At 43.6% G+C, this 26,814-nt stretch overlaps 1 protein-coding gene across 1 annotated transcript in view; it reads left to right on the top strand.

Annotated features, from left to right (window-relative positions):
- The window catches only part of INO80 (INO80 complex ATPase subunit), a 626,594-nt gene that overhangs the window by 79,615 nt on the left and 520,165 nt on the right, over window positions 1-26,814 (top strand). The window contains exons 2-3 of the mRNA XM_069208609.1: window positions 11,222-11,422; window positions 12,442-12,608. Of these exons, the coding sequence (XP_069064710.1) occupies window positions 11,280-11,422; window positions 12,442-12,608 (310 nt within the window). The 5' untranslated portion in view covers window positions 11,222-11,279. The remainder of the gene's footprint in view (window positions 1-11,221; window positions 11,423-12,441; window positions 12,609-26,814) is intronic.

Raw genomic sequence — 26,814 nt, 5'->3', positions numbered from 1 at the left:
AGTTCTTCTCTCACTGTATTGAATGGGCTTCAAAGGCTAAAATGGGTAGACTTTATTTTAATCAGTAAAGTCCCAAAGGGAGAAAGATATTTCAGGTGTGGTATCAAACTGATTGTTATAATAAATCCAACAACGTGCTATTGTTGAATTTAATATAACCATTTTAGGAAAAACATTTCAGAATTCTACTTGAAATTTGCTAACTTCAGCTCTGTAGTGCCCTTCTCTGATTGGCTAGCTTCTGGCAGCCTGGCCAGCCTACATTGATGAGGTGTGAAGTGACCTGGACTGAAGACAAAGACCATGCCTGGGGGAGGAGATATGCCTCAGCAGATGGTGAAAACAGTATGGGGGTAGAGCAACCAAACTGGACTTCGAAGGAGGGAAGGACATTTAGAGCAATTCAGGACCTCTCCCATTTCCTGCAAACCGAGACAACCAGGTGCCCTCTTGATTAGATTAGGAGAGGGCAGACAAGGGGTGTGCCAAGGATTTTTAGCCACACCAGTGGGTGGACTCAGCCAGACCTAACCTCCACAATTCAGGTTCTACCATTTTGGAGTTTTAAAGAATGTTGCTCCCTGGGATTAATTTTTACCTCACTTTCCAGGAAGTGGTCATCCAAGAAGGTGGTAGCCTGTCTGTGGTTGCACAGTTGCCCCTCCTCTGCTTTTCACCCTAGGAGCAAGGATAACTTTGGCAGAGCTGCGCCCACACATCCGATCCCTTCAAGGAACAACATCAGAAGAAGAAGGACTACCCTGCTGTGGGCCCCTGACCTGCACCTGGACACTGCACTCTGAAGGACTGCACCAGCTGCACACTGAATCTTCACCACAAAAAATACTTTGTCTGGCTTCATCTGGTTCATGAAGGGACTCCCTGCTTGCTACAGGTGAACAATAGCTAGATCTGCATCAAATCCTTAAGAAACAGACCAGTTGACCACTGTCCAGTGGTCATTTAGGAGTTTGAGAGAGGTGCATTCTTGGAGTTGAAGTCCTAACCCCTCATGGAGCAATTCAGAGCTTCTGGAACCTTGGGTAGAGCTGTGGACTCCTAAAGGACCTTCAAAGACCTTCTGGAAGAAGATCCAAAATTGGAGACCTTTTGGAAAAAAGCTCCATAAAGGGACTGACCCGATGTCATCAGTCAAGCTGGCTTACGTCAACGCGACGCGGCCTGGTGTGGCAGGTTTGTCCTGCTGAAAACCTCTGGAGCCCCAGAATTCCAGGATTTCACTGGGTGCTCTTTTGGAAAGGCAATCCGACGACATCGACTTGAATTCGGCTTGCTGTGGAGGGTCATCTGAAGTCAGAGAGAAAAAGCTCCAAAAAAGTGACAAAGTCCGAACGTAAAATGTTGACCAGGACTTCCCCGCAGCATATCCGAGGAAGGCTCCAGGGATGTCGAATACAGATTCAACTTCAGCCCGGATGAAGATTTCCATCCTGAAAAATCTTCTAAATCATAAGGTAGAATTCTTCACTGAGGTCTCCTGCAACATGTATCCGAAGAGGGCTCCAGGGAGATCTGATCAGATTGGTGACTTCGTCCCGCTGAAGAAAATCTTCAAGAAAAAGACTATGTCCGAAGGTAAACTTTTGACTGAGGCCTCCCGCTTGCTGCAACCGAGCAGGGCTCCATCGTGGTCGGCCTTAAACTTTGATTTTGCACCGGTTGAGTTGCAACCATATATCCCAAGTGGCGTTTTTAGTTTCTATGTGCAAAAAGCCACTAATTCTTTAAAAATCCATATCTCTGGTTCCCCTTATCCGATTTTATTCGTGTTGGTGTCAAATTAAAGATCAAAATATTTCCTATTTTAATAAATTGGCTGTGTTTTATTTTATTACTGTTTGTGATATTTAATTGCTTTACACACTTTGCCTTCTGAGTTAAGCCTTTTGCTCATTGCCACGCTACCAAGGGTTGAGCTGGGGTTAATTTATTGAGACCTACTGGACCTAGTGGGGGTTAGCGGCCTATTGCCAAGTGTAGGTACTTACCTGCCCTTACCAGTAATCCACTTTCCAACACCCTGTCAATTACCCCAGATATTACATCATTCATGACATGTTCTCTGACTTAACTGATAATCATCCTGTAACATTTGCAGGAAAATTATTGATGAGAAAACTGTGCATGGTTAAGGCGTGAGTTATAGTTTCCTTATGGCACGAGTTCGAATTACTTGAAATAATGCTAACTATAACGGCTGAATTGATATGGTTTTGTGTGTGTAAAATCTGAGCCTAACTTTAGGTCACCACTTTTTTATACATTAGGCACTCTACCTTATAGGTTTACAAGGCTTATTTTAGGAGTGACATATTGCCATGTGTCACCGCAATGCCTTTGAACTGCATCCCTGCTAGATTAGAGGTGCTTCTGACAGCTATAGATGTTTGTCATATATCTGGGTGGTGTAAATACTTTGCAACCCTCATATAACTTTTAACTTCCCTGGCATTAGTGTATTTTCTGTGCTATTCACTATGGCCTTACAGGAGAGTTAACTAAACCAATCAATGAAACCATATTTCACCAATCTTTGGGCCAGAATAGCTCACTGTAGTACTAGATAGCAGTGTCACAGTGATCAGAATAGCAATAAGATGGTCTGAAAAATTGGGTGATAATACAGAAAAGGTTAATTACATACCTTATCTGGAGCTGGCATAGGCTTTCAGTCAATGTGACTTAGCATGTTTTGCCTGTTTAATCAAAAAAGGAGTCTCTTGTCCACCATTTTGAACCTACATTCTGGTTGTAGGTAGATGGGGGTGTAAAGCAAAATGGTAGAGGTGCGAGTTGTAACGACTTGTTTGCTGCTGGTGTTGCAGTTCTGAATTGTAAGGTGAGGTTGAGACCCTTTCCTGCCCTTTCTTGCTCCGGACACTCTACAAGAGGATATGCAGTCATTTGTGTGAGGAGAGGCACAGCCCTATTCAGGAATAAGTGTCATCTCCTCCTACCCATCTAGCCCAGGAAGACCCATCAGCCTGGTGATGGGCCATCAGTATGCAAATGCCACACCCAAGCTCCCTTTGTGTGTGTCTATTGGTAATGCACAAAACCCATCCATCATCAACCCCAGACGTGTATTCAGAGACATGCAGAGGCACAGAATGGAGAATGGCTAAAGTAAGAAGATGGCAACTTTCTAAAAATGGCATTTTCAGACTAACAATTTAAAATCCAAATTCACCATAAGTTTTGATTTTAAAATGTGAGTCTAGGGACCCTAAACTCCACATATTTATCTCTTCCCAACTGGAAAGACGTTTTAGCGTAATCCCAATGCTATTCTATGGGAGAGATAGTCCTTGCAATAGAGAAAAACAAATGTAAGAGTTTGCCACTATCCGGACATGTTAAACTTAAACTTAAAAATGCATGTCACACATTTTTATATGCACTGCACCATCCCCTTGAGACTGGCCAAGGCCTACCCTAGGAGTAACCTACATGTAATAAAAAGGAAGGGTTCAGCCTGGTAAGTGGGTGTCCTTGCCAGGATGGAATGGCAGTTTAAAACTGCACACAAAGGCTCTGCAGTGGCAGGCCTGAAACATGCTTCAGAGGCTACTGTAGTGAGTGGCACAATTAGTGCTGCAGGTCCACAGGTATCATTTAGTTTACAGGTCCTGGGCACATACAGTATAGTGTACTTTACTAGGGACTTACTAGTAAATGAAATATGCCAGTTGTGGAGAAGCCAATGTTGCCATGTTTACACAGCACCTGCACTTTAGCACTGTTCAGTAGTAGTAAAGTGCCAAGAATCCTAAAAGTCAGCAAAAATGAAGTCAAACATCAGGAGGTCAGAGGACAAAAAGTTTCCTGGAACGCCTCGGCTGCAGACATATCTGCTCACTTGGTGGTGTTATTTTCGTCCTGGGCGATTTTCATGTGTATACACCATGACCTAGGCCTGTCTCACGGATTGCAGTCTTGTCAGACTGGGAGGAGCACACAAAGCGTTACCCTGGTAATCTTAAAGGGCTCCTACTCTCTACAAGAGCTAAGTAACACATTCATGGTGGTGGCAGCATACTGTTTTTGTAAAAGTGATCATTAGAGTAGAACCTTTTTGCTTGTCACTGCAGTGAGGCAGCAGTGAGGCCTACCTGCTCACTCACATACATTTCTGCTGCTGTGTATCTAACTCACCTTTGATCCACATCATGTTAGTATCTAGTAATGTGTAGCGTGCTTGTGATTTTTGGTGCGTTCTCTAATATATGTTTGCCTGTGTGGTACAATACATGTAGGCCTGTGGGGTCCATATTGGAAACCCATGGCCTTGGAAAAGCACGTGGAGGTGCCACCCCAGACAGATTTGTGTATTGCCTGCATTCCTTAGAGCAGAGTGGTGGTGCACACTGGAGGAAGGGAGAGCCAGGCTATCTTGTGCATTTCTAAGATGTCCTTTGATTCTGAAAAGGTCACTGATCATTGAGGCTTGAGCAAATCTCAGGAAGGAGATGGGACCTTAATTATAACAGTTAAGTCTGGAGTCCATTGTAATGTTTTGTGTACCTGAGTGAGGTTGCCATTTGAGGTTTTATGTTACAGTTGTGCTGGATACTGGGAGTAGAAAGAGTTTTTTTTTTTCTAGCACACTAAAACGTTTAAATGAACTGTGTAAATATCTCAGAATATGTCAGAATTATGAATGCACACATGAAGTACATTTGTTTGGTATTTCCGAAGTGTGTTGGAAAAAAATACTTTAATGCATTGGTTTCATGCATTTTGACTTCTGTGGACCGCCACTTTATCATTAATGGATCAGTATTGGAATACAGGACACCCCACTGAATCATTGGAATCTGGGACACCCCACTGAGCCATTACTGGAAGCAGGGAACCCCGGCCTAAACATTGTTGATGAATTTGAACCCCAAAAAATACAGTAACAAGCATTCATCAAACCCATACACAAATGATAACCGTTTTTTAAACATTTGCAAGCAAGTATAAATAAAATAAAAAATTACATTTTAATTTAATAGGGAGGTTGGAGCTTTTCTAAATTCAATTGAAGCCACACATTGTCCATAATGTATTCTATTTGACACATCTGCGCTGCTCCCACGAATCAATCTGAGGCTATTAATTTGATTTTTAGCATCTAATTTCAAATTCCTTGACATTTACAGTTCTTTTTAAAATGTTCAGTTGTACATTTATCCACTTTATTTATATCCACTTTGTTAATCTGTTATTATGACTCAATTTTCTATGCAGTCGAGGACCCCTCCTGAGGAGGCTTCGCATACCCTAGGGGTTCCCTAGGCCACAGGTTGGGAACGACTGATCAAAACTATTTATTAAACTTGAACACTGGCCGAACCCCGATTAAAGGCAGGAATCTACTGGACAGAATTAAATGACTTATGGTTGACTTAGGGTGGGACTAGTGGGAGGATGAGTGAATAACTGTTTCCTTTCTTCTTGATTGTTGCAAGCTTGGGGAGATGGAAAGTCAACTATTAGATTTACCACTGATCACCTACAGTTGCTCTGTATATGATGCACAGATGTTCACTGTATTGGAAAAATGATAAAATCAATAATAATAAATAATAAAAAAGCTGAATCATTAAACTAGGTGATGGAATTCCCACACATTTTCGTCTGTGCAATGTATAGTTTTATTAATAAAACTGTATGGCTTTGCAAATGCAAATGTCATTTCATTTGAAAATTCCTGTAATGGCAGTGCGCTACCAAACCATGAATACTTCACTCTACGCCACTCTGCACCACTCCACTCTGCACAACTCCATGCCACTGCACTCTGCACCACTCAACTCTATACAACTGCACTCTGCACCACCATTCTCTACACCATTTTACGCTATGCCTCTCTACTCTACCCTGTACCACTCTACTCTGTGCCAGTGCACCATTTGCCATTTTACTCTACACCACTGCACTGTTTACCATTGCTCTCTACACTACTCCAGGCCAATCTACTCCGTACAGCTTCACTCCTCACCACTGTACTCTACGCCAATGCACGCTACACCAGTACGCTCTGTGCCAATGCGCTTTACTCTGTAACACTCAACTCTATATCCCTGCACTCCATGCCAATCCACTGTTTGACACCCTAGTCACCTCTACACCACTACACTGTATGCCACTGCACTTCACACCACTTTACACCATTACACTCTCTGCCACTCTACGCGACTGCACTCTACCCTGCACTCTACTCTACACCACTTCACTTTACTCTGAAACACTCTACTATATACTCCTGCAATCTACGCTACTTTACTCCACTCAATGCCACTGCACTTTGTGCCATTCTACTCTTAACCACTACACTTTACGTCAATGCACCCTACACAACTGCACTTTGTCACTGCACTCTACGCCACTGAACTCTTTGCCACTTTACTCTGCACTATTGCACTCTATGCCATTGCGCTCTGTGGCACTATGCTCTGCACCACTTCACACGGCACTCTACTATGCATCACTCTAATCTACGTCACAGCATTCTACGATGCTGCATTGTATGCCACTGAATTCAGTGTCACTTTACTCTACGCCATTATACTCTGCAATACTCTACGCCAGTGCACGCTACACCATTCCACTATATGCCACTCCAGTGCGTGCCATTCTACACGACTCCACACTATGCCACTCCAATACACAACACTGACACCACACAACACTCTACTCTGCTTTTAGCTATTCCACTCTGACTCTCCACGCCTCTCTCCTACACGTCACTAACTTTTAGCCATACTGAACAGCAGCCACACTGATGAACAACATGACTAAAACATATTGGCAAAGCCAATAGCTCTTCCTCTTGTTCATAAAAGCAAGTATTCGACTTGTTCATAAAAGCAAGTATTCGAATAGGCAATAATTTATTGCTGCTTCTGAACAACAAAACTGCCAGTGTACCGCAAACCAGAAAAATAAATTTCTATCGCTTACACTTCCTCATCCATCACACTGCCAAACATCATGTCCCTTAAGAAGATAACTGCACCTTCGTGGTCATCAGGCACAACATGGAAACACTTCAGACATAGGCTCGTCTTGTAGGAAAAACAACACACTTCCAACCACACCTCCCCACATAGGGATAGTATACACTTTATAAATGCTCAGGGGTGTGGAATTTATTAAAATATCTACTTGTCCAGGGGACAGGTTGCTTCTCAAATCTACTTGTCCTGTAAAAAGATCTACTTGTCCCTTTGGTGCCATGTAGTGTGGCGACAAATTATGGCAGCAATTAATAGCCTCTCTGATTATGCCAGGGCTACTACCATAGTAGGGCTTGAATACTTGGAGTTTCAATCCCTACTGTAGCAATTTCCTTATTTTGCCACCTTTCTGCAGATCTGCATACTGGGGCTGAAGGAAGCAGTAAGCAATAGTTTCAGGGCTGGAATGCCTTTGAGTCCGCAAACCTACTAACCTGCATGTTTTAAAGATTTTTACCAGCTTCTCTCTAATATTTTCCCATAATAAGAAAGGTTGGACATTTACTCCTGATAATGGCAGAATTAGAACTTCTTCCAGGGTTGGGAAGAAAGTGGCTGGAGGGAAAATGAACTTGCAAATGCTCAATAGATTTTCACATGAGCAAATCTACACATCGTATTTACCCATGCTAAAATACAGTTCACAAATATTTTATAGGGGTACGACATATACCATGGGTGCACTTTTGTGACTTTCTTTAAGAATTTGGGGCCACATGTAGGTAGGTTCAGATTTGTGACCTGCAAATTGCGAGTCGCAAATCCGAATGTAGGATGGTGTCCTTGACACCATCTGTGATTCGCAAGGGCTTCGCAAATGCCCACCTCATGAATAATCATGAGGTGGGTCGCAATTTGCGACCTCCTCGCGAATGGTGGCCTGCTGGAGACAGCAGACCACCATGTCTGTGACTGCTTTTCAATAAAGCAGTTTTTTTGTTTTGTTTTTGTAATGCAGCCCGTTTTCCTTAAAGGAAAACGAGATGCATAACAAAAACGAAAAATGAAACGTTTTTGTTTCATTTTTTCAGAGCAGGCAGTGGTCCGCAGGACCACTGCCTGCTCTGAAAAAATGTTTACAGTGACATTCACAATGGGGAAGGGGTCCCATGGGGATCCCTTCCCTTTTGCGAAAGTGTTAGCACCCATTTGAAATGGGTGCAAACTGCGATTGGTTTGCGTTCGCGGTCACAAAACAATCCTGCATTGCACTGCGAGTTGCAATTAGGAAGGGAACACCCCTTACTAATTGCGAGTCGCAAACCCGTTTTGTGATTCGGTAACCAGGTTACTGAATCGCAAAACTGGGTTTGTGCATCGCAATGTGCTTTTTGCATGTCGCAAACAGCGAAAGTCGCTGTTTGCGACATGCAAAAAGCTACCTACATGTGGGTCTTGGTCCCTAATTAGGTCTGGTGTTAACAAAGACATTTTGTTTTTATTAAACTTCTATTTCTCTCTCTTTCGGCTGGCTTTACTGTGAGCGATCCCATTCTGCTCTTCCACAAGGAGCATATTGCCACACAAAGTAGTTTTGTTCAGTGTCAGGAAATAGAGTGGCAATGAGTGACGTAACGAAACTGGAGGGTGCCCCTTTGCAAAGAACATGGAGGAGACCCCTCTCCAGACTCACTCAGGGCAGGTGCTGTGCTGGAGGGGCACCCCGGAGGGCGGCTGCGGGGCCTTTGTTATGCCGCTGGTGGCAACGTGTGCTTTAAGAGTTCAAAAACGTTTTGGGGGGGTTTTGCCAATGTTTGTTACAATGTTGAGGGCCTGGTAGCTCCCACAACAATAAAGTGTTACAAAAGCCATGTCAAAACAAGACACGCATTGATGAAACTAAAAGACTTATAAAAATATGTCAGATCAGTTGGCTTTGTCAGTGTTTGTTTATTTTCATGCTTCCCATAATCGTGTTGAAAATGGTTACACTGATTTTCCATTAGAAATATTTTTGGGAAATACTAGCATGCATCAACACATTTTACTAAATGACACTTCATTTGCATATAATCAGAGAGCATTCTGGGAGCATTATACTTAGCCTCTTAGCCTAAACTTTTCAAACGTGTGTACACTTTTTTTTTTTTTTGTACTGGAACCAACGTCACTAGTGAAGTGTGACCTTAAAACATGTATTTACAGCACTCACCCTAATAATGAAGGCTTTCAAATAATGAACCATAAATACAAGTTCGAACAGCATTATCTTTTGGAAACCCATTACCTCAACTGCAGAGAATTCCACTCTCTGTAAACAGGCAGCCAAAAGGGTTTGTAGGTTGGGCCTACTTGTCCCAAGGACAAAGTAAACATAAAAACTTGTTGCCCTTGACCCCAAACAAGATGTCCCGGGCGTCGGTCGATAGGAATTCCACATTCCTGAATGCTACAAATACAATACACTATTTCATGTGCAAATACTGTTTTCTTTCCACAGGGTTACATCCTCATAATGCAGGCAGTTTCAAAAGCCTCCTCACACTATATTCCTAAAACCCATGATGACAAAATGCCCTTGATTTAATCCAAGTGATTTGTTTTACTCTCTTTTATTTCAATCAAAAGACCCCTCCCTTATCTTCCAGCCTCTGCATTCCTGCTGTCTGTGAAGCCTACTTTCTATTGCATTACTGTCTACCTTATTCTCCATTGTTGTATTCCCCAAATTGCCCACACCTCATTTCATAGACACCAACTTCTTCTTTGAAACCATATCACCGAAACCTAACTTTACTTAATTGTTTCTAGACTGTTCACCCCACCAGCTATCTGCTTGCACTCAACCCATCTCCCACAGATAATCACACCTAAATCACACCTTTAATCTAATTCAAAAGACTGGAGTCAATGCGTGGAATGTTATGCTTGAGATCACAAGACTAATATCGGGAACCAACAATAACCACTGGGCTAACCACTTAACTTGGGTTCCAGAATTGCATGCTCCTCACCGCAAAGCGCTTAAATGCCTTTTAGTGGCAAGCAACACTGTATAACTGCAAATACAGTAGAGTACAATGGAATGCATTTCTAGTATCAGTCATTAACGACTTTTGAGAAGCAATTTCTTATCTGAGACTCTGTGGTAGAATTCCCATTGCCTGGGAACAGGGGGTCATTTTGGACTAGGATTAACACGATCACTGTGAAGTTAATTTTGTCCTTCCGCATCCTTTGTTGTGTACAGGAGCCTACAGTGTTTCCAGGAACATGGTGCATGCGTGGCACCATCCCAAAATCCTAAAATTAAGAGTTACATTTTAGATGAACGTTGTTGCCAAATCTGTTTGATAAGTTAAGGCCAGTGTTGGTCTTTGGGTGCCTAGGATTGCTGTTTGTAAACATGCTATTTGTTTTTAATAAATTAATATAAACGTGCCCCATTTAATTGTAAGACACAGATAGGACAAATTCAATAACCCGTTTATTACGTCACCATAACCTCACATGGGTGCCCTGGGAGATTACTTTGGAGAGGAAGATTTAGCTGTTATGTAGTAAACAGCGATCATCATCTGAAGGGAATACTCCTACATTTTGACTTCCTGAAGGCAGATAGTGCTAATGGTCTTGAACAGTGAAATTAATTTTTAAATGGAATCTTGAGGTTATCGTTGATAAACAGAGATCCTTAGTGGATATTGTCCTTGGTATTCAATAGAGCATACTAGAGCTCATGCACGAAAACCAGAAAACATGGATGATTTAACTACAAGTAGCTTGTACAATCTTTCCCAAAAGATTCATTTTCGTTGTTGTGGATTGTTATTGGTCAAACTATGTATTGAATAAGTAAATAACAGTAGTCCTGGGGCTACAACGCTGATTCAAAAATGGTCCATCTTGATCATAGAATCATTCCTAAATAGAAGATGCTTGTGGTGCAAACTTCTGCTATGAAATACATAGCAAATAAACAATCAAATGTGCATTGCATCCTATCTAAGTCATCCATTCTTCAAGAAGAAGGCTAAAGATCCTATTTGAAATGGAATAGTTTATTTGTAAGAAATCTGGAACTCGAAACTGCCAAATCATCTAAATGAATGATTTGACAAAAGGTTTCTCATGATTGTTTTTTTTGTGGTGGGTTATAGTTTGTTGACTGGTCACTTTCTGTTTTTTGTTTGGCTTTATTGAGCATATTCTTTACTGCTGCTTTTTATTTTGTGTATTTTTGTTGTTCTCAGGTCTGTGCTTCCTTGTGTTTGAAGGAGCCCATGCTCTGCATGAGGAGAGGCTGGGTCTATGGCCTCGGAGTTGGGTGTTGGGGAAGATGGGTCCTGTGCAGATCTGGCAAAGCCGATTTACCTGCAGTATCTTGAACGAGCCCTGCGTTTGGATCAGTTTCTTCGACAAACTTCTACTGTCTTCAATCGCAGCCTCTCTAGGTACTCTGTCCCTTTGTTTCTCTTGTTAAATTGCTTGCTATTATAGATTAGTCGTTTTCACTGTATTGAGATTGCCTCTTTGTTTTCTATAGCGGTGGACGGTTTGAGAAAATGTATTGATTTAGAATGTTGTAGGTTGACTCTGGTGGAAGAAAGAAGGGGGCACAAGACTAGTCCAGAAACAAGTCTGATATACTTTCTTTCCACGGATGACGAATGAGGGTCTAACATCTACAAGGTGCTCCCAGCAGCTAGGCTGTGATGTAGGGGTATAATGTGGCTCCATCTCGAGGACCAGGGTGGATGATATTGTGCAAGGTGAAAACCCTTGCTCCTACATGGATGCCTCCTTTGCTAAAAATTTAGCAGAAAATACAAATATTAAGTGTGATAATATCCAAGGTCTCAAATCCCAATATTAAGCACAATAAACAACCTTTCCAGTCCTACTAATAGCGAGGGACAACATAATGGAATTGTATATAGCCTTGGTCCCAAAGAGGAGGCAGAGATTTCAGGAAACTTGGTGGTGGAGCACTTTAAAGATAATCCCTGATAAAGTGAAGATTGAGTAGGGTTTGCAGGTATGAACATATCTAGAAGGGGGCAGACTAGAAGTGGCATTGTGGCTTTCCTGTCACTGCTCCTTCCATAGCAATGAAATAAAGATGGACCACCACACTGATTTTTATAGGTGGGAGTTGATGCATTTTGGTGTTCCATCACAGACAACCTTGTGCCACCCAGGGCAAGGCTATTTAATTGTGATTTAAATATCTTCCACAGATCTCCATATCATATCTATATTTGTGAAGTCTGGTTGAGCATTAAGGACTTGGGAACTGACTCTAAAAACATGAAACTTATGATAAACCATGGGGCTAACAGTTGGTCGGTTTCCACAAGAAATTTACTTCTGGTCAATGCCATAGAATAACACGTGTGGTTGTCATGGTGAATGTGAGTTTTGCATGGCTTCTTCTGTGAACAGATAAATAAACTTGTGTGCTTTGTTGCAGTGATGAAAGCGAAGATGGTTTGGATGACAATCCAATGCTCCCCCAGTCTGGAGACCCTTTAATAACAGTTAAAGAGGAGCCTCTGTCACCACTGCTTGGAGAAACATCAGGAGGAGGGCACTCTGGGTTGATAACAACACATTCTATAAATGGAGTGCTGCAGCCAGGTGAGGAATTCGGTGACATTCTTTCCACTGTGTGTGAGGATTGTGTGGATTCTCATAGTTTGCCTTTCACATAGGAATTTGGATTTCACTTATTTTTGTCATTTGATCTTGAAGGGTGTGTGTCTGTATTTCAGCTGGGTCACACTCTGTTGTGTTAGATCTTAACGTGTCTTTCATGCAATGCATGTATCTCTTTGCAAATCCTTTTGAATGGCTGTTCTGTTAAAGTTGATATTTTTACTCCTCGACAGATGTGTCTGAAATTCACATAGGGGTAAATTCCTGGGACAGGAATTTTCTGCACAGTTTTGAAAAAAATAAATACAATTCTGATGATCTGTAAGTTCTTAGTTGGTTTTCCAAACGGTGCATTTTAAACTGCAAAGGGAGTCTTGTTTTGTTTAGATGTAGGGGAAAGAACAGAGATGGCCTGGTAATTGTATTGGCATGATACAAATGGAGGGAAGTGGGTGTTGTCAGAGGCTTGCTTTTAGCTCTTTTTTTCAGCAGTAAGTGTATATTTGATTGAATGTAAGCCCAAAAAGAGGTATATCGTTTTCTAAAAGACAAAATGTAGCTGATGTTGAAACTCTCGCACATGAACACCAGGTACGTCATTATATGGTCTATGAAATCGGCTCCTGTATTTATTTCTCTACAGTCCTTGTATGTAAAACACTAGGAAACGTTGGTTCTCTCCATTTTTTACAGACGTCTACATTAATAAGTTCGTACATTTGAATATGTTTACTGTGACCACAGGTACGCATTTTATTCTTGGCCCTAGACAACATTGTTTGACCAGTCCCTTACATAAACTATTGAGAGAAACGGCATCTCTTTACCTCTGCACATCCAGATTTGACTTGTTTGCTGGATTTTATGTACTCTTGCAGAATTAAGTGTGGTTTCATACCCTAGTCCCTGCAAGGCTTCTGTCCTCTCCTCTCAACTACCTACAGTAACCTATCAAGTGGAAGGCATCTGTTAGTCAGCGCCATCTAGTACTTGAATTTTTACGTTTTTTAAAATTCTGCTGATGTCCTGATGAACGTAATAGCCGAAACATACAGTTAGTTGGTGTTCTCTAGCTAAACATAACAAGTCATGCAGTATGATTTCATAAGCCAACATGTGCTTCGCAACAGTCTTTTCTTCAGAGCTGTTGAACTGAAGCAAATATGATCAATTGACATTTAGCCTTGATTATTGAAATCAATCAAAATATTCACTTACTATGAGAAAGTGAATTATTAGTTGGGGTGTTTGTGAGACCTCACCCACTGATAATGTTGCTATTCTGTATCAGGACCAGATATGTTATTTTAATTTAAATCTTGGCTTTGCCCTGGGTTGCTGTGGCACAAAGCAGTCAGGCGTAACTTAAAGGAAACAATTGTAAAGCATTTATCAGTACCAAAACAGTTAATAAGTAGAAAACACAGCACAATAAAAAAAATCCCACTCCAGTGCGTAACAATTTGTCTAAATTGGATGAGTAATCAGACACTAAAATGAGAAAAATCGTATCGGGGGAACTAGAAATGTGATTTGTAGGAGTTTTATAATTTTCTAATGCCAAAAAGCACAAAGTGGCAACCACGGGTATCTTGTTGCGCTAGACCGGGTCAAGTCCAAGGTTAAGGCTGACCGCGTTGAAGTGACGGTCGGCTACAGGGATCAGATTCATCCCTGTGAAAAGTTTTTCACTAAGTGGTGCTTAGTCTTTTTTCTGGAGGAATTTTCTCATTGGCAGTGTAGGATGCTGGTTGGATCTGATGGAGGGCTTGACGGCAGTCATGTGCTGCTTGGTGTTGGTTCTGGTGAAATCCTCCATGTTGGGACTTTTCTGGAAGCAGAGCTGCTTTCAGTGGGGCAGACCAGCAAGTTGAATCTGATCGACGCTGCTCCGACTGCAGCAGTGCTTTGGCAGCAGTCCCATGGTAGCCTCTAGTTCTTTTATAAAAGAAAATTCAGAAAAAGATTCTAAGTTCCCACCTTTGCAATTGGGAAGAGTACACTCTAACACCAGCCAGTGGTCCAGTGTGTTTTGGGCAACACTTGGTCAGTAATGTCTAGGGCTCCCAGTTTTATGGTATTTATGTTTTTAACATTTCCGTCTGTATTTATCCATATTTATTTTTTGACCATCTTTTTGGTATTTATCCATATTTATTTTGTGTTTTGGGAATAATTGACGTTAAAAAATGTTACATTTCCACATTAATTTAACTGATATTTTACCAATTAACATGACCTCATACATTGATGCCTGTCACATTTTAGCAAATTAAGCAGACAAATATACATACAGCGACACCCACAGGTAAATATTACCATTATATAGAGATATATGTTATTGCCTTTGTTTAAGGAAGTCTTGTCATGTTTTTTATTCTTAATGCTGTTTATCTGCTCAGTTGTTGGCCCAGAATTCATGAAGGACAGCACGGAAAGTCACTCACAAGAAGCACAATTTTCTGCATTTATCCACTTTTAAAAATAAATACAGATAGGAAAATCATCGTTTTCTGTCTGTATTTATCTGTGAAAATCAGTTAAAACAGAAAACTAGGAGCCTTAGTTATGTCTCGATCCCCCCCCAAATCCACCAGTATGGTCCAGGGCCATCCCAGTTGGAAATGGCCAGCTGAGCTTTCCTTTGTTGCATCCTTCTTGCAACTTTTGTGTTCCTGGAGCATAACAGGAAGCTAGGCATCTGACCCTTGGAGTCATCTCTTTTGTCCTGGTTTCACATGGGGGCAGGTCCAGCCCTCAAGGTTTCTTTCTACATGTAAAACAGCAGGCTCAGTCCTTCTTGTTTAATTCCAGTCCTTTGATTCAGCAGGTGCAGATCGTTTGTTTTCCTCAGGTCTAGCAGTTTTCTGAGGAAGTTAGCATGTGGGTGAAGGGTGACTCCCTAACCAATAGGTAAAAAGTTACCAGGAGAAACCCTACTCACTTTGACATAATCTACTGGGGGTTTTCCACTAAATTATCATACATCTGCCCACATTCAAGATGGCAGAATCTTTCTTTCCTGTGTAAGAACTAGGGCAAACCCCTAAGGTGTGTCTAGGAAAACTCCACCTGCAAAACCACTAGGTTTGGTGCCATTCCGGGTACTTGGGCAATGGCAGGCCTAGTTGTGGGTTACATCTGCCTGTGACAGGGACTACCTCTTCTAAGTGTGCATAGTTGGTGGCACCCTGTTAAGAAGAGGTTGCACCTCTCCCAGCCAAGGCCATTGTTTACCCTCTCTTGACAGGAATGTTCACCTTCCAGCAGGCAGCCAGGGGACAGTTGGGGATTATCTTACAAAGGGCTACTACAGGCTTTAGGCAGGAAATTGTAACTTTCTAAAATTGTCAGTTTCAAAATAGTATGTTCAAATATTATTTTACCAGCAGATTGGATTTTAAATTCCTCATATAATGTGCCTAGTTGTATAGTGCACTATGTTGTATAGGGGGGTATCCTGGAGCAGGTAGTTAGGCTGTGTCTTCCAGAGTGATTACTCGAAGGGCCTGGTCTTCTGCCTCTTGCGGCACTCAAGAAGCGTTGAGGAGGCTTGGATGTGTTGTGGCAGGTTGTTACAGACTTTGGGAAAGATGTGAGAAAAGGTCCTACTGCGAGTTCTGTTTTTGTGTATGCAGGGTATTTGTGCCAATGAGAGTCTGGCTCATTTGAGGTGTCTTTAAGGGTGGTAGATGTGTATGCAGCTATTGAGGTAGGTGGGGTTTATGTTATATTGTGCTTTGCATGTGTATGCAAGTTGTTTAAATGGAGTGCCCTTATGTATGGGGCGTCAGTGAAGTTCTCCATGGTGTGGAGAAATCTAGGTACTGCAAGGTAGATTTAGGATGAATCTTGCTGCAGCGTTTTGGTCAGTTTGGAGCTGGTTCAGGAGCTGTTTGGTGATTCCCATGTAGAGTGCCTTGCCGTAGTCATGTCTGTAGGTTATCAGGGCCTGTGTGATTGATTTCCTGGTGCTATCTGATAGCCACTTGAAGATTTTTCGCAGCATTCTCAGGATGTGAAAGCAGGTGGAGGTCACCCCATTTACCTGGGCTGACATGTCATGCTTCTTGTCGGGAACAGTTCCTAGGTTTCTGGTGTGGGCGATGGCTTCTCGGCTTTTGCCAAGGTCTGCTGGCCACCAGGTGAAAATCCCACTCAGAAGTCTTCCTTCTGAAGATCACCACTTTGGTCATGGCTTTTTTAAAAACTCTTTATTTTTAGCATTTTATTAAATCCAATGCAGTACAATTTCACGAGTCAGTCATAGGGCAAAATGTGGCTTCAAGGATATCCGCTACCCTGTAACAATGACATTTATCTTGCATCAATAACCACTTCTGTCTTGCAGTTGGATCTCATCCATGTGGCCACTGTGGTCATGCAAGTGGTGAAGTTGTTTTTTGTTGCCGTAGTTTTGTCCATCAGGGAGAGTGTCAGACAAGTGTTGTCTGCGTTGGAAAGAATGCCGATGATGTACAAGCTGATGAGGTCTGCTAGTAGAGCCATGCAGATGTTAAACAAGGTTGGTCTGAGAGATGATCCTTAGGAGACTCCACTGATGAGGCATTTAACTTGAATGCAGTAAAACATATGCAGATACCAAAATAATCACAGCAGTAAAACAATGATAGGTAGAAAAAGTGCAATACATCAACAATGAATATGCATGCAGTGAACACACATATATATATATATATATATATATATATATATATATAGGAAGTTGGCTCTGTATGCACTATTTCAAAGTAAGGAATAGTATGCACAGAGTCCAAGGGTTCCCCTTAGAGGTAAGATAGTGTCAAAAAGAGATAATACTAATGCTCTATTTTGTGGTAGTGTGGTCGAGCAGTAGGCTTATCAAAGGAGTAGTGTTAAGCATTTGTTGTACATACACACAGGCAATAAATGAGGAACACACACTCAGAGACAATTCCAGGCCAATAGGTTTTTGTATAGAAAAATATCTTTTCTTAGTTTATTTTAAGAACCACAGGTTCAAATTCTACATGTAATACTTTGCATGAAAGGTATTGCAGGTAAGTACTTTAGGAACTTTGAATAATCACAATAGCATATATACTTTTCAAATAAAACACATATAGCTATTTTAAAACTAGACAGTGCAATTTTCAACAGTTCCTGGGGGAGGTAAGTATTTGTTAGTTTTTGTAGGTAAGTAAACCACCTACGGGGTTCAAGTTTGGGTCCAAGGTAGCCCACCATTGGGGGTTCAGAGCAACCCCAAAGTTACCACACCAGCAGCTCAGGGCCGGTCAGGTGCAGAGTTCAATGTGGTGCCCAAAACGCATAGGCTTCAATGGAGAAGGGGGTGCCCCGGTTCCAGTCTGCCAGCAGGTAAGTACCTGCGTCTTCGGAGGGCAGACCAGGGGGGTTTTGTAGGGCACCTGGGGGGACACAAGTTAGCACAGGAAGTACACCCTCAGCAGCACGGGGGCGGCCGGGTGCAGTGTGCAACCACGCGTCGGGTTTGTAATAGGAATCAATGGGAGACCAAGGGGTCTCTTCAGCGATGCAGGCAAGGGGGGGGCTCCTCGGGGTAGCCACCACCTGGGCAAGGGAGAGGGCCTCCTGGGGGTCACTCCTGCACTGGAGTTCCGATCATTCATGTCCTGGGGGCTGCGGGTGCAGGGTCTTTTCCAGGCGTCTGGATCTTAGAGTCAGGCAGTCGGGGTCAGGGGGAGCCTCGGGATTCCCTCTGCAGGCGTCGCTGTGGGGGCTCAGGGGGGACAACTTTGGTTACTCACAGTCTCTGAGTCGCCGGAGGTCCTCCCTGAAGTGTTGTTTCTCCACCAGTCGAGTCGGGTTTGCATGGTGCAGGCTTGCAAGTCTCACGCTTCTGGCGGGAAACGCTGTTGCCTTTAAGTTGCTCCTTTAGAAACAAAGTTGCAGTCTTGGGTGAACAGGTCCACTGTTCTCTGGAGTTTCTTGGTCCTTTTAGAGCAGGGCAGTCCTCTGAGGATTCAGAGGTTGCTGGTCCTGGGGAAAGCGTCGCTGGAGCAGTTTTCTTCCGAAGAGGGGAGACAGGCCGGTAGAGCTGGGGCCAAGGCAGTTGGTGTCTCCGTCTTCTCTGTAGGGTTTTCCAGCTCAGCAGTCCTCTTCTTCTTAGGTTGCAGGAATCTGGTTTCCTAGGTTCTGGGGAGCCCTTAAATACTAAATTTAAGGGCGTGTTTAGGTCTGGGGGGGTTAGTAGCCAATGGCTACTAGCCCTGAGGGTGGGTATACCCTCTTTGTGCCTCCTCCCAAGGGGAGGGGGGCACATTCCTATCCCTATTGGGGGAATCCTCCATCTGCAAGATGGAGGATTTCTAAAAGTCAGAGTCACCTCAGCTCAGGACACCTTAGGGGCTGTCCTGACTGGCCAGTGACTCCTCCTTGTTTTTCTCATTATCTCCTCCTGGACTTGCCGCCAAAAGTGGGGGCTGTGTCCAGGGGGCGGGCATCTCCACTAGCTGGAGTGCCCTGGGGCATTGTAACACGAAGCTTGAGCCTTTGAAGCTCACTGCTAGGTGTTACAGTTCCTGCAGGGGGGAGGTGTGAAGCACCTTCACCCAGAGCAGGCTTTGTTTCTGTCCTCAGAGAGCACAAAGGCTCTCACTGCATGGGGTCAGAAACTCATCTCTCAGCAGCAGGCTGGCACAGACCAGTCCGTCCTACACTGAACAATTGGGTAAAATACAGGGGGCAGCTCTAAGATGCCCTCTGTGTGCATTTTTTAATAAATCCATCACTGGCATCAGTGTGGGTTTATTATTCTGAGAAGTTTGGTACCAAACTTCCCAGTATTCAGTGTAGCCATTATGGGGCTGTGGAGTTCGTTTTTGACAGACTCCCAGACCATACTGTATATTCTTATGGCTACCCTGCACTTACAATGTCTAAGGTTTTGCTTAGACACTGTATGGGCATAGTGCTCATTCACCTATGCCCTCACCTGTGGTATAGTGCACCCTGCCTTAGGGCTGTAAGGCCTGCTAGAGGGGTGACTTACCTATGCCACAGGCAGTGTGAGGTTGGCATGGCACCCTGAGGGGAGTGCCATGTTGACTTAGTCATTTTCTCCCCACCAGCACACACAAGCTGGCAAGCAGTGTGTCTGTGCTGAGTGAGGGGTCCCTAGGGTGGCATAAGACATGCTGCAGCCCTTAGAGACCTTCCCTGGCATCAGGGCCCTTGGTACCAGGGGTACCAGTTACAAGGGACTTACCTGGGTGCCAGGGTTGTGCCAATTGTGGAAACAACTGTACATTTTAGGTGAAAGAACACTGGTGCTGGGGCCTGGTTAGCAGGGTCCCAGCACACTTCTCAGTCAAGTCAGCATCAGTATCAGGCAAAAAGTGGGGGGTAACTGCAACAGGGAGCCATTTCTTTACAATATATATATATATATATATATATGTATATGTGTGTGTATATATAGAGAGAGAAATATATATATATTTATGTATGCGCACAGCAAAGCTAGATAATTAAGAATGAAAACTCATCACCATGGGGGTTGACTTCATCATCCTAACCAACATCAAGCCAAGGAGCCCTGAACGGCTGAAGCAGTTGGAGATCCTTCCAACATGGGATATTTTACCCTGGAGCATGCGTCCACGTTCAGGAGAACTCCTAACTCAGTGCCAAGCCTCCACACCTTTTGTACCTTAAATTAATGCAAGAGGAAGGTTCTGGCAATCTCCCCTCCCTTTGCGCAAGTCATGAAATTCATGCTCGCTGTACTCGGCCTGCTTCGAAAACACACAAAGGAACAGGCCCTGCCCGATGCACATTCTCGAGACAGAGAAGCTGTACTTTTTCTTGATGGAAACATTCCAGGCTAAAGCCTTCTCTTACCATGTACCTTCCACATCCCCCGCGTTTTGTTCCAACACGTGTAACCTTATGCTAGGAAGAAGAGCATAAACATGTTCTGTGTAGAAAACAAGCTGTGCGTGGAAAAATACCTGCGCCACCGATGTAACAGCATCTGAAGCTAAGCTAAGCACAAAATAGAGTCCGTGGTTAAATACAGATAGCATTATACTCCACCCTTTGACCAGTTACTCTCATAACATACTGGTCTAAAAGTAACCTTTTTCGCTCTAAACATTGTAAGTAGGTTAGGTATGCATTGTACACAGCAACATAGCATTATTATAATACAACTCACTACAAGAATTCCACATAAAATAATGCGCAGTTGCCCAAAATTAGGTAACCAGTTAAATAGCCAATCCCACCACACTTTGTCAACATCTTGTCCTACTCCTTTCACCAATTCATGTAAAGCGTCAGTATGAGACTGGATAGATATAGAGTGGTCTTACAGGTTAAAGCAGCACAAGCCCTCAAATTCTGAGCAGCCATGATCATGCTTTAGGAGCAAATAGTCAATGGCAGCCCTCTTTTGCAGTGCAGCTTTTCTAGTACCTTGTATATCAAGCAGTAATTCAGCTAAGACAATGGAGGTGTGATTGATGTTCTTAACCATCAAACAGGCTAACTTGTTAATAACTCAGGTATTATAAACAGGTAATCCTGGAACGCCTACTATAGAAATACTTAAGCTCACATATTCTGATTTAGATAATAACTAAATTTCAGAATCACAGTCTTCGCTTAATTTAACTGTTTCCTTGGATAGCGAGTATGTACAGATTGAAATGTAAACATTATGAGTCCCAACCACATAAAAGCACATGGTCCTCCAGTTATATTGGCAGGAATGTACGTATAGGTGGTATTTCCACAAGAGTACAACCATGCCAGTGGTGATTTAACATGCTTGATGTGACTAGCAGCAGTCCCAGTGTGTTGGCAAGACATGCCATTATTCATATTTTTACACATTTTATGGTTTCTAAGCTGACCCAGTATTTGTTGTTCCAACTGGATCTCTTCAGGAGACCCCATTTTTGCTTCATGGTGCATTTGAGCACATTTTCCGATTTTGTAAGTATCACAAGTTAGGTGGTATCAAACATCACCGATAGTAATATTGTAAATAATCCAGTGGGTTAGATTGTCATATTTTTCATCTGTTACCTCTTAGCAAAAACTGCAGTACACATAAGGTGTAAAGTGTGACAACACTTCAGTTTCTTGAACTGATCCATCTTTGTTGGTGGCATTAAAGATTTGCATCACCACACTGTCAGGAGTCAGTATGGCAACCAAGCAAGTTGAGATAACATCAACTGTACTTTTCAAATTTGTCATGCAGAAATCCGATCTGTTCAGCACGGCTTGTGCCAGATGGGTGTCGACTGGCGCAGTTGGTCAATCACTGCGGAGCTGGGGGCTTTCGGTCACTCACAGTCCCACATGCACACACCCGAATACCGACCAGGCGGTACAAGCAGCACAAAGACACCTTGCAGTATGATATGTAAAAGAAACAAGTATGATCGTTCTTGCAAATAACATTCATCAGCTGGTACATGTTCCCACTTGTCCTGTACTGGTTTCATGACTAGCAATATATTGTCCCTGCCTTTTGCTATGACTTCTGCTGGTTCAGGACGACAATTTAGCGATTCTACCCACACCTTAGCACCAGGATTTTTGTCAGTTGAGCCAAAACCTTCCTCCCCAGGTACTGTAGGAAGGGTTGGGGCAGTCCTCTTTTGAACTATTCTTCCATGCACTGGAATAATGATGACCTGTGCAATTCTGTCTCTGGGTGGTATCATCAAGTCAGTGTCTCCACTGTTCAAAAGGATAACCTTAAGTTTTCCTTAGTAGTCTGCATCAATCACTTCCCCCCAGACCTGAATACCTTTGAGTTCCAACCCAGGTCTGAGAGCATTTCAATCCTAAATTTTCTGGGGGCGTCTGTATTCCAACACTTGTTTCAAGAAGTGACATGTCTCTTGGTTTCAGTCTGTACACAATTATAGCATGTAAATCAAGACCCGAAGATTCTGGTGTGGCTCGGTAAGGAGCTAAGGCTCTTGATGTTATTTTCCAATACATGATTGTGTTGGTTGCTATATGGGGTTGTATCTGTACCGCTGGGGTCAACATTTGCAATAAAAGGGTCTTTGCATTTGTCAGAGGTCTGTTATTCAAAATTTGGTCTGCTTCATTTAAATGCTGTCTCCAGTTTCTCTAAGTTCCATCTGATAATGTTCGCCATTGGGCTTTCAGTAAGCCGTTCATTTTATCAATCAGTCCACAGCCTGTTGGTCATTTGGAATGTGATAAATCCACTCAATATTGTGTTGTGAACAATAATCTTGCACCAATGTACCTTTGAAATGTGACCTGTTGTCTCTTTGGGTTTTGAGTGAGATTCCATAATGCAACATTAACAAGTACAGAGTTTGTAGAGTGTTAAACTGAGTGGCACTATTGCGAGGGACTGCAGCCAGGTAGCTAGAATAAGTGTCCACTACTATGCAGGTGTATTGATACCTGTGACTATTCGGTAGTGGCCAAATGTAATCAGTCTGCCATATCTGCGCCGGCAACTTCCCTTTCCCAATCTGACCTTTGACAGTTTGCAGGACAGATCTCTGTTGTGTGTGTTGACAAGTAGGACACTGCATGATCACTGTTTTATCAAGTCTAGGGGAATGGGCATCCCTCTAATCTCTGCCCACCTGTTAGTGGCCTTCTCTCCCAGATGTCCAAATTTTTGGTGCGCCCACTTAGCCATCCCCACTAAGTTAGAATCCTGTGTCGCCACTTCTGTCTCTGAGATTTTGTCTTTGTCTTCTGCAAGGGAATTAAACCATCGTTCTAGTGAGACAGTGGGCATCTACATGATACACTGTAACAGTACTTTGCTCTAGCATTTCCCAAATTTCTTGCCACAATTCTTTGCCCCACACCTCTTTGGAATGTATTTGCCAGTTATGTGCATGCCATGTGGGACGACAGGTGGCTAATCCGTATAAATGTGACAGGTCCCAGGTAATTCTTGTTTCAGTGCCTGATATACAGCATGCAGTTCTGCATATTGAATACTCTTCCCTTCTCCTGTAGTGGACAGCAACTTCTTGGTGACTGGGTTACATGACACTGCCTTCCCATGTCTTTGGCCCCCACATTTTTTACTGAACCATTGGTAAACCATACATGCCTCCTATCCTCAGGGGACAAGCATTCAAATGGTTCGCCCCACCTAACAGGTAATTATTTTACATCTGATACCTCCTGAACCCTCTCATAATCCTGCACCATCTGTTCATGCAGGGCTACTGTCCCTGCTGGTCCTAATCGGTCCATGTCATGTATGTACCACTTCCATTTTATAACACTAGCTTCCTTTGCATGTCCTGTTCGGTGAGTTTTGAGTGAACTCATGACCAACTGCATTATTGGGGTCTCAGAATTACATTATGACCTACGGTCATTTGCTCACTATCCACTAGAGCCCAGTAACATGCAAGTAACTGTTTCTCAAAGGGAGTATATTACTCTCCAGCATCTGGTAGCTTTTTGGTCCAGAAACCCAGGGGCACCCTTTTCCTTCCCTGTTTTTGTCACATGCGTCAATTAGCATAATTCAATGTCTCCTTCCAATACTGGCAGTAGGTACAAAGCCTGTTGAATCGCCTCCTTTGCTAAGTCAAATGCACACTGCTGCTGCTCTCCCCATTCAAACACATGTTTCTTTCTTGTCACTTTGTACAAAGAGGCCCAAATCTGACTCAATTGAGGGCTGTTCCGTTTCCAAAAGCCAAACAATCCAATAAACCGCTGAGTCTCCTGCTTGTTACGGGGTGTGGCAAATTTTAATATCTTTTGTTGTGCCTGTGGCAACACCCCTTTATGTCCCTGATTCCACCGAGTTCCTAGAAACTTTACATTTTGAGAGGTCCTTGTGTCTTATCTGGATTGATCATCCGTCTTGTGCTCTGCAAGAGTTCCACAACCCTGTCTGTAGGAAGTTGGCTCTGTATGCACTATTTCAAAGTAAGGAATAGTATGCACAGAGTCCAAGGGTTCCCCTTAGAGGTAAGATAGTGGCAAAAAGAGATAATACTAATGCTCTATTTTGTGGTAGTGTGGTCGAGCAGTAGGCTTATCAAAGGAGTAGTGTTAAGCATTTGTTGTACACACACAAGCAATAAACGAGGAACACACACTCAGACAATTCCAGGCCAATAGGTTTTTGTATAGAAAAATATATTTTCTTAGTTTATTTTAAGAACCACAGGTTCAAATTTTACATGTAATACTTTAAATGAAAGTATTGCAGGTAGGTACTTTAGGAACTTTGAATAATCAAAATAGCATATACAGTCTTCACATAAATCACATATAGCTATTTTAAAACTAGACACTGTAATTTTCAACAGTTCCTGGGGGAGTAAGAGTTAGTTAGTTTTTGCAGGTAAGTAAACCACCTACAGGGTTCAAGTTTGGGTCTAAGGTAGCCCACCGTTGGGGGTTCAGAGCAACCCCAAAGTTACCACACCAGCAGCTTAGGGCCGGTCAGGTGCAGAGGTCAAAGTGGTGCCCAAAACGCATAGGCTTCAATGGAGAAGGGGGTGCCCCGGTTCCAGTCTGCCAGCAGGTAAGTACCCCCGTCTTCGGAGGGCAGACCAGGGGGGTTTTGTAGGGCACCGGGGGGACACAAGTCAGCACAGAAAGTACACCCTCAGCAGCACGGGGGCGGCCGGGTGCAGTGTGCAAACAAGCGTCGGGTTCGCAATAGAAATCAATGGGAGACCAAGGGGTCTCTTCAGCGATGCAGGCAAGGGGGGGCTCCTCGGAGCAGCCACCACCAGGGCAAGGGAGAGGGCCTCCTGGGGGTCACTCCTGCACTGGAGTTCGGATCCTTCAGGTCCTGGGGGCTGCGGGTGCAGAGTCTTTTCCAGGCGTCGGAATCTGAGGAACAGGCAGTCGCGGTCAGGGGTAGCCTTGGGATTCCCTCTGCAGGCGTCGCTGTGGGGGCTCAGGGGGGGCAACTCTGGCTACTCACGGTCTCGCAGTCGCCGGGGAGTCCTCCCTGAAGTGATTGTTCTCCGCAAGTCGAGCCGGGGGCGTCGGGTGCAAAGTAGCAAGTCTCATGGTTCCGGCGGGAAACACAAGATGTTTTAAAGTTGCTCCTTTGTAACAAAGTTGCAGTCTTGGGTGAACAGAGCCGCTGTCCTCGGGATTTCTTGGTCCTTCTAGAGCAGGGCAGTCCTCTGAGGATTCAGAGGTCGCTGGTCCCTGGGGAAAGCGTAGCTGGAGCAGTGTCTTTAGAAGGGGGGAGACAGGCCGGTAGAGCTGGGGCCAAAGCAGTTGGTGTCTCCGTCTTCTCTGCAGGGTTTTTCAGCTTAGCAGTCCTCTTCTTCTTAGGTTGCAGGAATCTGAGTTCCTAGGTTCTGGGGAGCCCTTAAATACAAAATTTAAGGGCGTGTTTAGGTCTGGGGGGGTTAGTAGCCAATGGCTACTAGCCCTGAGGATGGGTACACCCTCTTTGTGTCTCCTCCCTGAGGGGAGGGGGGCACATCCCTATTCCTATTGGGGGAATCCTCCATCTGCAAGATGGAGGATTTCTAAAAGTCAGAGTCACCTCAGCTCAGGACACCTTAGGGCAGAGGTCTTCAAACTGGGGGGCGGGCCCCCCTAGGGGGGCCTCAAGTGATCCCAGGGGGGGCCCCAGACCCTGGCCAAAATAAATATTATACAGATAACAGGCCTTTGTTTTAAGCAGAAGCATGTTATTGCAGTTTTAAAAAGGTAACAGTACTTAACTGCAATGTTTAAATAGGTTTAGACATATTTAAACATTGCCATGTTTATAAAATAATTGTGAAAAATTCTGAGGGGGGCCCAATGACTTTTATTTTTCAACTGGGGGGGTGCAGCATTAAAAAGTTTGGAGACCTCTGCCTTAGGGGCTGTCCTGACTGGCCGGTGACTCCTCCTTGTTTTTCTCATTCTCTCTCCTGGACTTGCCGCCAAAAGTGGGGGCTGGGTCCAGGGGGCGGGCATCTCCACTAGCTGGAGTGCCCTGGGGCATTGTAACACGAAGCCTGAGCCTTTGAGGCTCACTGCTAGGTGTTACAGTTCCTGCAGGGGGAGGTGTGAAGCACCTCCACCCAGAGCAGGCTTTTGTTTCTGTCCTCAGAGAGCACAAAGGCCCTCACCACATGGGGTCAGAAACTCGTCTCTCAGCAGCAGGCTGGCACAGACCAGTCAGTCCTGCACTGAACAATTGGGTAAAATACAGGGG

Source organism: Pleurodeles waltl, chromosome 9 (assembly GCF_031143425.1).
Source record: "Pleurodeles waltl isolate 20211129_DDA chromosome 9, aPleWal1.hap1.20221129, whole genome shotgun sequence".
In the NCBI taxonomy this organism is placed as follows: Eukaryota; Metazoa; Chordata; class Amphibia; order Caudata; family Salamandridae; genus Pleurodeles; species Pleurodeles waltl.
This window is presented reverse-complemented; position numbering and strand designations above follow the sequence as displayed.